The sequence below is a fragment of the Hyla sarda genome, chromosome 8, assembly GCF_029499605.1.
Source record: "Hyla sarda isolate aHylSar1 chromosome 8, aHylSar1.hap1, whole genome shotgun sequence".
In the NCBI taxonomy this organism is placed as follows: Eukaryota; Metazoa; Chordata; class Amphibia; order Anura; family Hylidae; genus Hyla; species Hyla sarda.
This window is the reverse complement of record NC_079196.1, coordinates 144,183,962-144,198,754: the sequence shown is the minus strand read 5'-3', so window position 1 is coordinate 144,198,754 and position 14,793 is coordinate 144,183,962. Positions and strand designations below refer to the sequence as shown.

Here is a 14,793-nt window from a genome sequence, read left to right as displayed (position 1 = left end):
ACAGTTCCTGTCTAGTCTTAGTAAAACTAACCAAGTTTTTGAATATGTCCCACAAAATTTTAGTTTGTTGCAGTATCCAGCATCATTTTGCAGAGCATGTGAAATACTACAGATGTATCCCAGCTTCCACACTAATACTTTTTAGGAATTAATAATAAACAACTATGAAAACATTTTGTTATTTTTGTGTACACAATGTTACCATTATTTCTGCCAGTTGTCCTGGCCATGAGGATGTTCTTTGTGAACGATCTCTTCATCACATGAAACTTTTCAGATAAGAAAAAATAGAGAATCTTAATGGTTTCTTTGTGTGCAGCCTTTCTTGACAATGTATCTGCATGTCCCCCTCCCTAATATAGAAGTGGTATAAAATGTCAGAGTCTCCTTGGTATAGCAGTATTTATTGTGGTGAAACCTTAAAGATGAAGCCATTAATGCCATAGGTATGTCTGCAGTTTTTGTTTTACAGTTTTTGGTAATGTGGCTGGCGACACATACTGACTTGGCTGCCTGTTATGGTGTCCATATTAGGACACCGTAGCCTGAAAATCTGTTTGTTCCTTCCTTGTTTTCCCCCCCTTATTTAAATAATGTTTAAATGGTATGTAGTATTACATAAAATAGGGTAAGTAATGAACTTACAGCTATTGGCTATTTTCTCTTTGCTCCGTTTTGATCCTTTTTTTTATTTTTCTGCTCAAAATGAAGCTCAAAAAACGATGCATGCCTTTTTCATAAGTCTTTGTTTTATGTAGATATAAAATTGCAGTTGTGCCAAATTCTTGTGATAACAGTTTATTGTTTGTTTAGACTTAGTTATTTGTGATTAAGATTTAGGACTTCTTCGAAGCACTGTCTAATGGTTTACTCATTAGGCAGTTGCTGACTTTAGCCTGCATAAATTAGTTCAGCTTTCAGGTGCTCCGGTGGGCTGGAAAAGGTGGATACAGTCCTAGGAGACTCTCCTAGGACTGGATCCACCTAGTCCACTTTTGCCTGCTGTGTGCTCACCATTCTACTAGTAGTACATTGATTTATTATTTTACTCCTTTATAGCCATCATATTATTTGAGATATCAGATAAATAGCATTTTTTTTAGCTGCACCACAATACTATCTTTAAACTAGGCTGTTTAAAAGACTGAATCCAAATTCTTTAAGGTTTTTCCTTTATGATTGTATTTGTTTGTTTGTTTGCTTTTGTCCAGGAGGAATAAAAATGAAGGTACAAATGCACCGAAATTTTTGCTTTCCTTATTTTTTTACTTTATTTTTAAATATTTGCATCCTTTGTCATGGCCATTACACATCTGAAGAAAGCCACGGTCACATTCACAATGATCCCCAGATGTCAGAAGAACCATTTCCACAGAATAGAGTTTACACAATCAAGACTTCATTGCCTGAAGCTGAGCATGAACAAAAATATTATATTGAAAAATTATTTCATCGCTATGGGAAAAATGGAAGATTGTCATATTATGGGCTGGAAAGACTTTTATCTAGTTTGGGTCTTGGTGAGGTGAAAGTAGTTGAAATAGGTCATGAGGATATTGGTCATGATCCTGTGTCACACTTGGATGTTTTAGATGTTCAGGAAGGAAAGCATTTACATGTTCATGATCAAATAGAACCCCATCCTCACACAAATAAAAAAAATGAATCAAAAACATTTTCTATAAAAGAGTTTAAGGCATGCAACGAAGAAAAGGAATCCATGTCTACGAGGCATAAAACTGCTAACAAAAATCACTTACATCATGTTCATAATGTTACCTACAATACCCTACGCAATCACAATGCTGCGGGCCACCGTATGACGCTTGAAGGACAAACAAATGAGCCATTGACCAGTGCAAATGCAACACAGGCCAAGGCCAAAAAGAAACCTCAGAAGCATAAAAAGAGAAAGAAAGTAACAAAAAACATAGAATCTACTGTAAAATCCCAGACTGGTTTTGAACAAGCCCAAAATGAAAACAAGCATGGTTACAAACCTTTTACTCCTAGCAATGTTGGTGATGATTCTATTGAATCCAAGGAACACGGACAGAGGCCTGAATATCTTCATAGAAACATCCACAAAAGAGAGGCTTCTAATGACCAGACTAGTTTAAAAGTCAGTTCAGACTTACAGAAAAGCTACAGTCCACATGACGATGAAGTGCATGAACATGATGAGGTAAGTGGGAGCTATATATATTTTTTTTAACATTTTATAGTCACTAGTTAAAAGTTATGAAATTGCCTCAAATAATTTAGTTATAATGTATCTTTTTCATTACAATTACTCCATGTAATGCTCTTTTGTTTGTGAGGGAGTTACTGTACATCTCTTTCTTCAACAACTGCCGTGACCTTTTTCCCAAAAATTCTGTGTGTATAGCTGTTATGTGTACACTTTTCTCTACTACCATAACCTTTTGTGATTTATGATCCAAAGGAATACCTATAATATGATGTAAAAAAAAAAAGGTCTTATTAAGGTCTTATTACAAAATGCTATCACTGTTTCAAAATATCTATAACAGCTCTCTGATAATTATGTAGGGGGTTCTGAAGCTCACCCTAAAAAATAACATTTGTGGTGACGGTGTCTTCTATATAGTTTGGCTGTTTTTGTTGCCATGTATATATGTTGGGCATGTACAGTTGTCAAGAATGTACACAGATTGAGATATTGTCATTGTTGCAAATTGTGACTGCCATCAGAGAACTGTTATATTTTTGTAAATAAATGTAAATATGCAGGTGTAGTATGTATGAACCTGTACTTCATGAGGTGGTCACTGTGGTTCATGTTACAGCCTCAATAAGCGAGCGGAATCAGTCCTTATAAAAAATGTGTATGTGTCACATGGTTCTTAACACCGAGTGTGAACTTCTTAAGCCCTGTCATAACCTGTGACAGTAACAAAGGCCTTAAAGACAGATACTGAGGAAGGCTATGGTGTATGAATGGGTTCTGAATGTGAATTTAGTGAAGAGGATGCCTGTATAATTGAGATATAGGGGCCATGATAGTCAGAGCTGAAGGCATTATGGGTGGGGGTGGTGCTCAGCAACAGGAGAGATTTAAGTGAGTGAGAAGAACTGACTGTACACATGGGAACCTAATAACAAGAGGACAACTGTTAGGCTACAGATAGCAGTAGAGAACTGGTAACCATCACCAGCTAAGTGTTTGGAACATTGAAACTACTGTAATTGTGCCATAATTGAGTACTGGAAAAGGTGAAAAAGTCTGCTGAATTACAAGTAAAATCAATGTCTGCAAGACCTTGTTGTATGACTTTCTTCTTTCTTCAGCTATGCCTTCCATTGCGAGGCAGTCTATTTGGCCCCCCGCTTGTCACCATAGGATAAAGCCAGTTATCGCTAAACAAATGTAGTGTGTGAATTTAGAGAAATGAGCACAAGTAAAGAAGTTGCCCATAGCTTCAAGTGAGCTTGCTGTCTTTGTTTTCTAGCTATTTTGTTTACTTGAAATGTAAAGAACCCTGCTGTGACAGTGTTTTGAAAACTGCAATGGATGGTACTGAGAATAGGGAATGCTTAATTCTGTATTAATATCCACCTCTTTTTTTTTTTATAAGAAAATAGCAGACAGACAATAGAGATAGAAAATTATTATCTATACTAGTGCATGTCAAGAGTCACCAAGTTGGTTATATATTTTAATTCACGTTGTTTTATTTCTTTTCAGTGTTTAAATGTTACACAGCTCCTCAGTTACTATGGGCTAAATCTCAACACTCCAATTTCCCCTGATCAATTTGCTTACCTATGCCCAGCATTGTTATATCAGATTGATAGTAGGTTTTGCATCAAGCATTTTACTGATTTGGAGGTAGAGACTTTGGAAGTAAGTAGAGGAGGAGCATCTGGTAAGTGACTCTGATTTCTATTGTAATGTTGTGCAAAGATTGACCTTCAAGTCTAACGTTGGGTTCATATATATCCAGCGATCTGGCTTAGTTAACCCATCCTAAAACTGGCCACAACTAATGTCACAGCTAATGGCAAAGTGCATCAGATGGCTTCAGTTGTCTAGGACATGGTGCCCATTATTTCTGCATGCCGGCTAGGGGAATGCTGCAAGATGCATTTCCCCACAGAAGTGTCAACTGTCCCATTTAAACAAATGGGATCAGTTCTATCATCAGTTTATCCCAGGCATTTTTCTACAACTCTAAAAGAAATGCTGCTGAATCATTTGACATAGGTGAAGGGGGTCTAAGTAAATAAAAAGGCAATGACAATGTGTTTCATTTTATCAAATCCTACAGACCCATATGAACAGGATTGGCACATAGCAAATATGGGACCAATATTCAAGAAGGGGTCAGAAAGGGATCGTGGTAACTATAGGCCTGTAAGTTTAGCATCTGTTGTGGGAAAGATTTTAAGCGATTTCTGAGAGATACTATTCTGGAGTATCTTAATGAAAGTAACCTTCTAACACAGCACCAACATGGGTTTCTAAGACTAATCTGATCAGCTTCTATGAGGAGGCCAGTTATAGATTGGACTGGGGTGAAGGAACTTACGCTGGTTGGGTGACAGTTACAAGTGGGGTAACACAGGGGCCAGTACTGGGTCCACTTCTTTTCAATATGTTTATTGAGGACCTTGTAGAGGGATTACAGAGAAGAAGTTCAATGTTTGCAGAGGACACTAAACTGGGTAAGGTGATCACCACAGAAGAGGATAACATAATATTACAGAGGGATCTAAGGAAGCTGGAGGCTTGGGCTCAGACATGGCAAATTAAATTTAATGTGAATAAACGTAAGGTTAAACACTTGGACTGAGAAAAACAAAATGTACAATTCTGTGCTAAATAATAAGACATTAAGTAAAACTTCTATTGAAAAGGACTTGGGGTACTGGTGGATAGTAAACTCAACTTTAGTTACCAATGCAAGGCAGCTGCTGTAAAGGCTAACAAAGTCATGAGATGTATCAAGAGAGGCATAAAGGCTTGTAACAGGGAAATAGTTTTGCCTCTGTATAAATCATTAGTCAGACCACATATGGAGTATTGTGTCCAATTTTGGGCACTATTATATAAGAAGGATATGGCGGAACTGGAGTGGGTGCAGAGGAGGGTGAGGACCAAGACAGGTTTTCAAGGATGAGGTTATTTAGAGACCTCTTAGAGGAGATTTGATTACAATGTAAATATATGAAGAGACAGTGCAGAGATATTCTTAGGGATCTTTTTGTACCTAGGCCGGTAACTATGACTAGGGGGCATCCTTTACGTCTAGAAGGTTTCACTATCATTACAGACAGAGATTCTTTACTGTAAGATCAATGAGAATATGGAACTCTCTGCCACTTAATGTTGTGATGTCTGACTCAATAAACAAGTTCATGGGGGGCCTGGATATTTTTCTGCGAAAATATATTGTTACAGGTTGAGGATACTAGATTTATATGGATAGAACATTGATCCAGAGACATATTCTACCATATTGGCCTCATGATTTTTTTTTACCTTTCTGGATCAACACACTTGGGTTTTAGGTTAAACTAGATGGACTCTTGTCTTGTTGTCTTGTTTTTTCAACCCTGCAAAGTATGTTACTATGTACCAAAATGGAAACAAGGACATTAGGATCTGAAACTTTCTACCCTGAAAGAAGTCATAATCAAAATGTTTCTTGTACACATTGCACTAATTCTGAGGGGAAATAACCCTGACCAGTCTCTCATACAGTGGTCGTCTGGAATATAAAACTGTAATTCTTATTTTAGTTTAAATAAATGTCAAGGCATTTGCAATTATGTCTAAATTTTTATTTTTTTGTGAGGCTCTCATTCATCGCTATGTGTTCCAAACAATATGTGTGTATTACTATGGTCGTCATATAGTTTTCCAGAGCTGTTGCCTCATTTACTTTGTTTAAACCATCAACAAAGTTCTCTCCATAGTATGAGACTTATTTAGCTTGGTCATTGACTCTTTGCTTGGCTTTATTATAAAAAGAGTTCTAAGTGTTTTTTTTTTCCAATTAAACCATTAGAAGTGGTGTGAAATCCATTGCCCTGCTTTACTGTGGGCATGTGTAATTAGGAATCCTTCACAGATGAGTGCACCATTTTAAAAGGGACCCTATTATATCCTAATGGGACCTGGCAAAAAAGCTAATCCTGAAGTGTTCCGACTAACTAATCTGCAGAACAAATCAGGCATGTTTGTTTACTTTGTGGATCCTAACTAATGCATAAATACAATTAACTGTTTATCTGGTTTTCCACATTTTTCTTGGTGACTATGTTTTTTATTTAATTGGCTATCCTTATTACAGTAGTATTAGCAAGTTTAAAGGGGTATTCCCATGGAAAACTATTTATTTTAAATCAACTGGTGCCAGAAAGTTAAACAGATTTGTAAATCACTTCTATTAAAAAATCTTAATCCTTCCAGTACTTTTTAGGGGCTGTATACGAAAGAGAAATCCAAAAAAAGAAATGCATTTCCTCTGATGTCATGACCACAGTACTCTCTGCTGGCCTCTGCTGGCCATTTCATGAACTGTCCAGAGCAGGAAAAAATCCCCATAGCAAACTTATGCTGCTCTGGACAGTTCCTAAAATGGACAGAGATGTCAGCAGAGAGCACTGTGGTCATGACATCAGAGGAAATGCATTTATTTTTTGGATTTCTCTTCAGTATAAAGCCCCTAAAAAGTACTGGAAGGATTAAGATTTTTTAATAGAAGTGATTTACAAATCTGTTTAACTTTCTGGCACCAGTTGATTTTAAAAAAAAAGTTTTCCATGGGAGTACCCCTTTAAAACTGTGACATAATTTTCATATACGGCAGATGTTGTACTTAAAGATAACAAGTGATATTACAGTAAATTTAGTTTGCTCATATAGCAGAGCATAGAGTTTTATTGAAGAATATTGTAAAGGCTCATGTGAATGCCTTGTATATACCTGTTTGGACTTTCTACCATCTTGGCTTCTTCCTCCCCTCTGATAAGGTTACTATAATGAAGTCTCATGTGTAGCCCCTCAACCTACATTTCCTATTATGCCTCAGAGAAAATGTGTTGTGCTCTAAGGGCAACAAGTGATATAAAAGTGAAAAAGAACTTATGTCTGTGAAGCTTTCCATACACTTAAAGCATACCCGTCAGTTCACTCAAAAAAACAAAACTGTCATATGTTGCTCAGTATCTCATCCTGATCATGTACATGTACTTTGTATGTGTCTGTGACCTACATTTCTCTCAGAAATTAGCTTTATTTCTGAAATACTTTAATTTTATCCCCCAGAAGCAGGGGGGCGGGTACTCACTGTGATAGCCACTCCCCCTCCCTCTCCCCAGTCCAGTGCTTCTCAACCAGAGTGCCTCCAGCTGTTGCAAAACTAAAACTCCCAGCATGCCTGCACAGCCAAATGATGTGTGGGCATGCTGGGAGCTGTAGTTTTGCAACAGCTGGAGGTAGTCCCCCTTTATCTCACACACACAGGCTTCATATATTCTTACACATACACATTAGATAGACACACTGATATACACACATACACATATATACACACACACACACACACATGCTTGGACATTAACTTTTTCATCTGTAATGCATGTTTCTGCCTCTCTCATTGATGTCTGCTGTGTGAGAGACGGCAGCAGTCTTCCTGCCCCTCCCCCTCCCCTTCTCTTCACATGAGTCTCTGCAGTGTGTACAGCCCCTCCCCCCTCCAAAACGTCCTGGACTCCAGGACGAAGCAGTGTTCACAGAAGCGCTGAATGTATTCCAGTGGCAGAGGGGGCAGTTGTTTGACTGGCTTTTTCACTATGAAAAACTGAACATTTTCAAATGAAAGCAATTGCAAAACCTATTGGTTTTGCGTGCTTTACAACATATCAAAAGTTTTTATATCTGACAGTGCCTATTTAAGTTTGAGGGCAGCCCAATGCTAGCTCAGCCAACGACTATAGTTCCCTGACCCCTCACCACCGCTTTACCCACTCACACAAATGCATGCTCAGCTCAGTCATGCATATCCTTTTTCCCAGAATTCCCAATGGAGCATAAATGGCCTGAGTCTCTGTGGCGTTCCAGCACTAAAGGTTGTCCTGTAGGCTGCGGATCTCCTCAGGCATGCCTGCTGCTCTTGTGTTGGGCCCACTGTGAAAATGTTTACTATGTTCAATATGTTTAAGTACTTTATTATATTTACTATATTCACTATGTATAATGTTATTTATGTACTGTGCCTTTAAGATAGAGAGATGCACTGATAATCAGGTGACCCTCTCTGCCCACTGGGAACCCCTACATTTTTATGTATACAGAGTGGGGGGGGGGGGGAGGATTTGCCCCAGTTTAGTATGTGCTGAGCTACAGTGTGGAAAGGAGAAGGAAGGTGTGTGTGGTGAATACTGAGGGAAGCCTAAGAAAATCTCTGAATGCAGGATCACTTTAATCCTGCATTCTACATAGACCAAAAGCAGTACAAAACATGTGTGATGATGTCACACAAAGTGTGAACCTGTACGAAAACATCCCAAAAGGAAGGGGATCTATGGGTGGGGAAAACGTGGGGAGGGTGCTGTGAAAGTGAGGATCCAAAGATGTTTGTGTGGCAGAGAGGAGTTGTGTCTGAAATAAGACATCATAGGTTGTCTGGGCCAGATGTAGAAGAAAAGAAACGAAGACCACCTCCAAGAAGATCTCAAATCCCACTAAAAAAAACAAACAACAGACTGAAACCTATCAGACCTCATTAAAGTCAATGGGACTGTTTTCACACCCCGAACGCAATATGCGTTTGGGACCCAAATGGACCTCAGACTCGAGTGTGAAACCAGCCTATGGCTGTTATATGACTATGCAAACATACAAAAAAAAGTTGCTTAAAGAAAGTGTTGTATATTGAAAAGCAACAATTTGTATTAACTAACATTATACACACATCTTAAAATCAATGAAGAGAAGCAACACTACACAAAGAGTAACACTGCAAAAGTGCCAGAGCAGCAATAATTACTATAACAGCATAACTAACACCCACCCTACGATATAGTGCAAAAAGGGGCTTATATGCCACAAAATAATATTTGTTTGATATAATAATTAATATAAATATTATTTAAGGAAAATATAAATACTGAACAAACTTGTTTACTAATATAAGGAATAAGTCAAGTTAAAATGGCTAATCAAAGTAAAAGTGCATAACAAAATTAAACAAGCACAATACCAGTGCTGCCTCAGTAACCCAGGAATTATAAACGGAAAAAAAAAAAACAGAAAGCCACCCCCTAATTTATAAAAACTGACAAACCCCCCAAAAAGGGTGAGAACCACCTAACTGTACCTCACCAACCAAATGTAAGTTTGATGATTATACTCCCACTTTAGTATATATGGGTCCTCTAATACATGCAGTGCCAGATGAAAATAGGGGCTTATGGAGCTGCAGCTCCAGGCCCCTACCTGAAAATAGGCCCTCCACCCATAAAAAAAAAAAAGGCTAAAATATAGGGAGCGTGGCTTCAGAGAGGGGTATGGCTACATGGAATGGGTGTGGCTTGCTATGCATCGGCTGGACGCTTGTTGACGTTACTAAAGTTGAAGTGCACCATGGTGGGAGTTGTTGTTTGGGGTCAACTGCAGAGCCATAAGCAATATCAGAGCATGGTGGGAGTTGTAATTTGTAACTAACTGCAACTTCCAGCATGCCCTGACACAGCCTATGGCTTTGCAACTGATCCAACTCCAAACTACAATTCCTAGCATGTTGCATTATATGGCAGTATAGTATAAGTTATAGTGCAACATGCTAGGAGTTATAGTTTTGGTTTGAGACAGCTGCAGAGCCAAAGACTGTATCAGGGCATTCTGGGAGTTGTAGTTTGAGTTTGAAAGGGCAGGGTCTCCGCATGCTACCCGCAGCAGATTTTCGCCAGCGGAATGGGGTCTGTGGGGTCTGTGGTGTTGAACCTGGGGTTTGTGTTCTGAAGTGTGACTGAGGGCTTAAAGGGGTATTCCAGGAATTGTTTTTATTTGACTATGCTACAGGGGCTGTAAAGTTAGTGTAGTTCATAATATAGTGTCTGCACCTGTGTGTGATGGTTTTCTCACAATTCTTCTGTGATTTTAACTCCTATATTTAATTTTAACAGCATACAAAATTACTGTTGTCTCAGATTTTTCCCAGATTGCAATGCGGCCGAGACGTGACTCACTAGTCAGCTGATGACAGGGAGCCTATCTGCTTCAATGGGATCACTCTGCAATTAATGCAACAGCTGTAGGCACCCTGATTGAAAACCACAGGTCTTTTGATGGATGCAGCTCATTTATGTTTCAATGGGTGGGGTGGCTGATGTGTGGGAGGGAGGAAAATGGAATTGTGGGATTTGTAGTCAAAAAAAGAAAAGTCAAACAGGAAATACAAGTTCACAAAAAGCTAGCCACAGTGTTATGGTAATCTCACAACATAGCCGTTTAGCCCCAAGACAAGCGCAGATCCTTCCTAAGCATGTCCATTACTGTCTGGCAGGTACGTACTAAAATCACCTTATGGTGGATAACCCCTTTAAGTGTGAACCTTTAGAAGTTTTAAAAGCATCAGTTTAAAAAAGCAGGAGTTGGAAACAGGAGCCTAAAGTAACTGTGTATTACTTTCCCTTCATAAAATTACTTTTTCCTTTATAGTTAACTAGCTGAGTACCCGGCATTGCCCGGTTTTTCCTTCCTAATCCTTGTTGGGAAGGAAAATAAACAAAGGAGGAAGCTTTAGACTTCATATCCCGTCCTCATATATTGTTGTCATATCCCAACCCCCTATCCCGTCCTCCTAACCCGACCTCCTATCCCGTCCTCCTAACCCGACCTCCTATCCCGTCCTCCTATCCTGTCCTCCTATTTCGACCTCCTATCTCGTCCTCCTATCCCATCCTATCCCGTCCTCCTATCTCGACCTCCTATCCCGACCTTCTATCTCGACCTCCTATCCTGATCTCCTATCCCGTCCTCCTATTTTTACCTCCTATGTCGACCTCCTATCCCGTCCTCCTATCCCGACCTCCTATCCCGTCCCTCTATCCCATCCCGTCCTCCTATCTCGACCTCCTTTCCCGACCTCCTACCCCTGCCTCCTATTCTGACCTCCTATCCCATCCTCCTATCCCGTCGTCCTATCTCGTCCTTCTATCTCGACCTCCTATCCCGTCCTCCTATCCTGTCCTCCTATTTCGACCTCCTATCTCGTCCTCCTGTCCCATCCTATCCCTTCCTCCTATCTCGACCTCCTATCCCGACCTTCTATCCCGTCCTCCTATCTCGACCTCCTATCCTGATCTCCTATCCCGTCCTCCTATTTTTACCTCCTATGTCGACCTCCTATCCCGTCCTCCTATCCCGTCCTCCTATCCCGACCTCCTATCCCGTCCTTCTATCCCATCCTGTCCTCCTATCTCGACCTCCTTTCCCGACCTCCTATCCCTGCCTCCTATTCTGACCTCCTATCCCATCCTCCTATCCCGTCGTCCTTTCCCGTCCTCCTATCTCGACCTCCTATCCCATCCTCCTATCCTTATTTTGACCTCCTATCTCAACCTCCTATCTCGACCTCCTATCCTGACCTCCTATCCCGTCCTCCTATCTCGAACTTCTATCCAGACCTCCTCTCTCGACCTCCAATCCTGACCTCCAATCCCCACCTCCAATCCCGACCTCCTATCCAATTCATCTGCCCCAACCTCCTATCTCGACCTCCTATCCTGACCTCCTATCCCATCCTCATATCCCCTGCTCCTATCTCGACCTTCTATCTCGACCTCCTATCCTGACCTTCTATCCCAATCTGCTATCCCAATCTCCTATCCCATCCTCCTATCCAGTCCATCTATCCCAACCTCCTATCCCGTCCTCCTTTCCCGTCCTCCTATCCCGACCTCCTATCCTGTCCTCCTATCCTGTCCTCCTATCCCGTCCTCCTATCCCGTCCTCCTATCCCGACCTCCTATCCCGTCCTCCTATCCCAACCCGTAATATGCGCACCATTTATTGAAATATCTCCAGCCATACGGAAGTTATGTGGGAACATACCTTTCCCATTGATTTGCATGGGACTTTAAACAAAAGCCCTGACCCTCACAAATGGGGGTAGTTGAGGGTTAAATTAGCTATCCTATATTTTAAGTGGACATACAAGTAACATGTGACCAAGTATTATGGAAATATCTCCAGCCGTTTGGAAGTTATGCAGTGACATATATTTCCCATTGACTTGTATGGGACTTTAAACATAAACCCCGCCTCTGGCAAATCGGAGTGGGTAAGGGTTAAATCACCTATCCTATGTTTATTGTTGACATATAAGTAACATGTGTGCCAGGTTTCATGCTAATATCTTTAGCCGTTTGGATGTGATGCTGGAACATACATACACACACACGTTGAGTTTTATACATATATATATATATATATATATACATATATATATATATGAATTCAAATAGAGAAAAAAATCAGACATGGTCGGACATCTACAACATGCGCAGTGATCCTCAGCTTTTCAGCAAAATTTATACTAACAGGTCTTAAGTGTACTTTATGATCATGAAGTGCAAGCCCCCTAGCCACGTCACGGCCACCTGTAAGTAGTGGGTCCCTAACACAAAAGTAGGGGGGGGTTATAAAATGCTGCATACTGTACATGCCTCCTGGATATACCAGTGCTGCACACTGTACCACCAGGATTTAACAGTGCCCCACACTGTGATATAATAATAGTAGAGAAGTAATCCCAGCACTCACCATATATTCAAAGTAGTTTATTGCATATCCACAGTATCAACAGGATGTATTTCGGCCTTTAGCCTTCCTCTGCAGAGGAAGACTAAAGGCTGAAATGCATCCTGTTGATATTGAGGATATGCAATAAACTACCTTGAATATATGGTGAGTGCTGGGATTACTTCTCTACTAAGTACTGGGCCTGATCCATCCACCTGCACCACCAATCTACGGAAGTGCCGACCAACTATTGTGGATATAATATCCCACACTGTGCTGTATGGACATAATAATGTCACACTGCCTGGAAATAATAACCAAACACCAAAAAATGGCCCAAAGAGGGTGCAGGGGTTATTCATAACCAAACAACCAAACCACTCACCTGGGAACAAAACCAGGTGGGGGTGCAAAACCCTGTATAAAGCACCCACCTCTAAAACGTAACTTTTATTTCGTATTTCTATAAAAAAGACTTATGAGAACTTATTGGTTAAAAGCCCAGCAACAAAAAAGTCACTCTATTATTATTATCTGTGCTCTTCAGCCGAGAGTGTATTCAAACCCTGTGCCTGCAGACCCACAGGATCAATTTAGTGACTGTGTTGCTGATATTAAAACACAATAACGTAGCCTCCCCTACATGTTTCATGACATCAGTCACGTCATCAGGGGTATCTGAGGCATATGACACGTGGGGGCCCATTGTTTGTACTTTTATAACCAAGGGTGGAATCGCCTATTTTCAAAACTTCCAATCATTTGGATTCTAGTGTTGAGCGGCATAGGCCATATTCGAATTCGCGAATATTCGCGAATATATGGACGAATATTCGTCATATATTCGCGAATATTCCCATATTCGTAATATCCCCGTTTTATTTTTGCATATGCGAATATTCGCGCATGCGAAAATTAGCATAAGAGAAAATTCGCATATGTGAAAATTAGCATGTGCAAATTTTCGCATGTGCGAAAATTCGCGCCCCAGTCTCACACAGTAGTATTAGTCTTCTTTACACCACATAAGCTGGAAGCAGAGAGGGATGATCACTGTGATGTGTACTGTGAAAAAAACAAAAAAAAAAAACAATATTCGTAATTACGAATATATAGTGCTATATTCGCGAATATTCGTGAATTCGCGAATATGCGATATATGCGAATAAAATTTGCATTGCGAATATTCATGAGCAACACTATTGGATTCACACTAGTGGATTAGTTCAATGCTCCAATGATATATTAGGTTCTAAAAGGTCACTTCTTATCTCCTACATGCACCCCCTCTTTATTCTTCCTTCCTTCCGGTGTCTGTGTGTCTTCTCCCCATCCCTCGTGCTGCGCAGTTCAGAACTTTCTGGAATGTCACATGATCTGGTCATCACGTGATGTGGTTTGTGACGTCCTGTGAAATCATTGGATAGATTTGTCACATGATCCCACATCTTACGCTTCAATACCGGATTGGTTCTGATTCATCAAAACATTTACACGTGACATCTGTCACTTCAGGTTCGCACATGTGCGTGGACTTAGAAATGGGAGATAAACCTTGCTTTATTATATACTCTTATTGCCTTTGTTCTACACCTGCTATTTGGAAGATCAAGGGCTCTAGGAGGTTTTGCATTTTTGTGACTCTGTATAATATATATTTACTTAAGAATTTATCTAACTCTATTTTTACTGCACTTCTTTGCATATCTAACTTCTCTAGGAGCTCACCAGTCATATGTATTTAAAATTCTATGATGTTTTTATACACCTCACTTATGTATATTACTCCAAAGGCTATAACAATAAAAGACTGCTTTTTGAAGATTATTATCCACTAGTTGCCTTATTCTTGTATGATAGCAAATGCAACTAAAAATAGTATAGAAAGGGCCCCTGAGACGTTCTCTAAGTCAATTTGTATATTTATATTAGTGTCCACTACAAAGGATTGTGCCAACCCATGCCTGCCTGACCTCCCAACTTCCATAATTTTGGACTATGCTGGAGAGCCCTAG

The 14,793-nt window shown here is 40.0% G+C and overlaps 1 protein-coding gene across 1 annotated transcript in view; it reads left to right on the top strand.

Annotated features, from left to right (window-relative positions):
- Positions 1-376: 376 nt before the first annotated feature.
- Positions 377-14,793, top strand: part of SLC39A10 (solute carrier family 39 member 10) — a 61,740-nt gene continuing 47,323 nt past the window's right edge. The window contains exons 1-3 of the mRNA XM_056534176.1: positions 377-446; positions 1,212-2,185; positions 3,710-3,890. Coding sequence (XP_056390151.1) covers positions 1,223-2,185; positions 3,710-3,890 — 1,144 coding nt within the window. The 5' untranslated portion in view covers positions 377-446; positions 1,212-1,222. The remainder of the gene's footprint in view (positions 447-1,211; positions 2,186-3,709; positions 3,891-14,793) is intronic.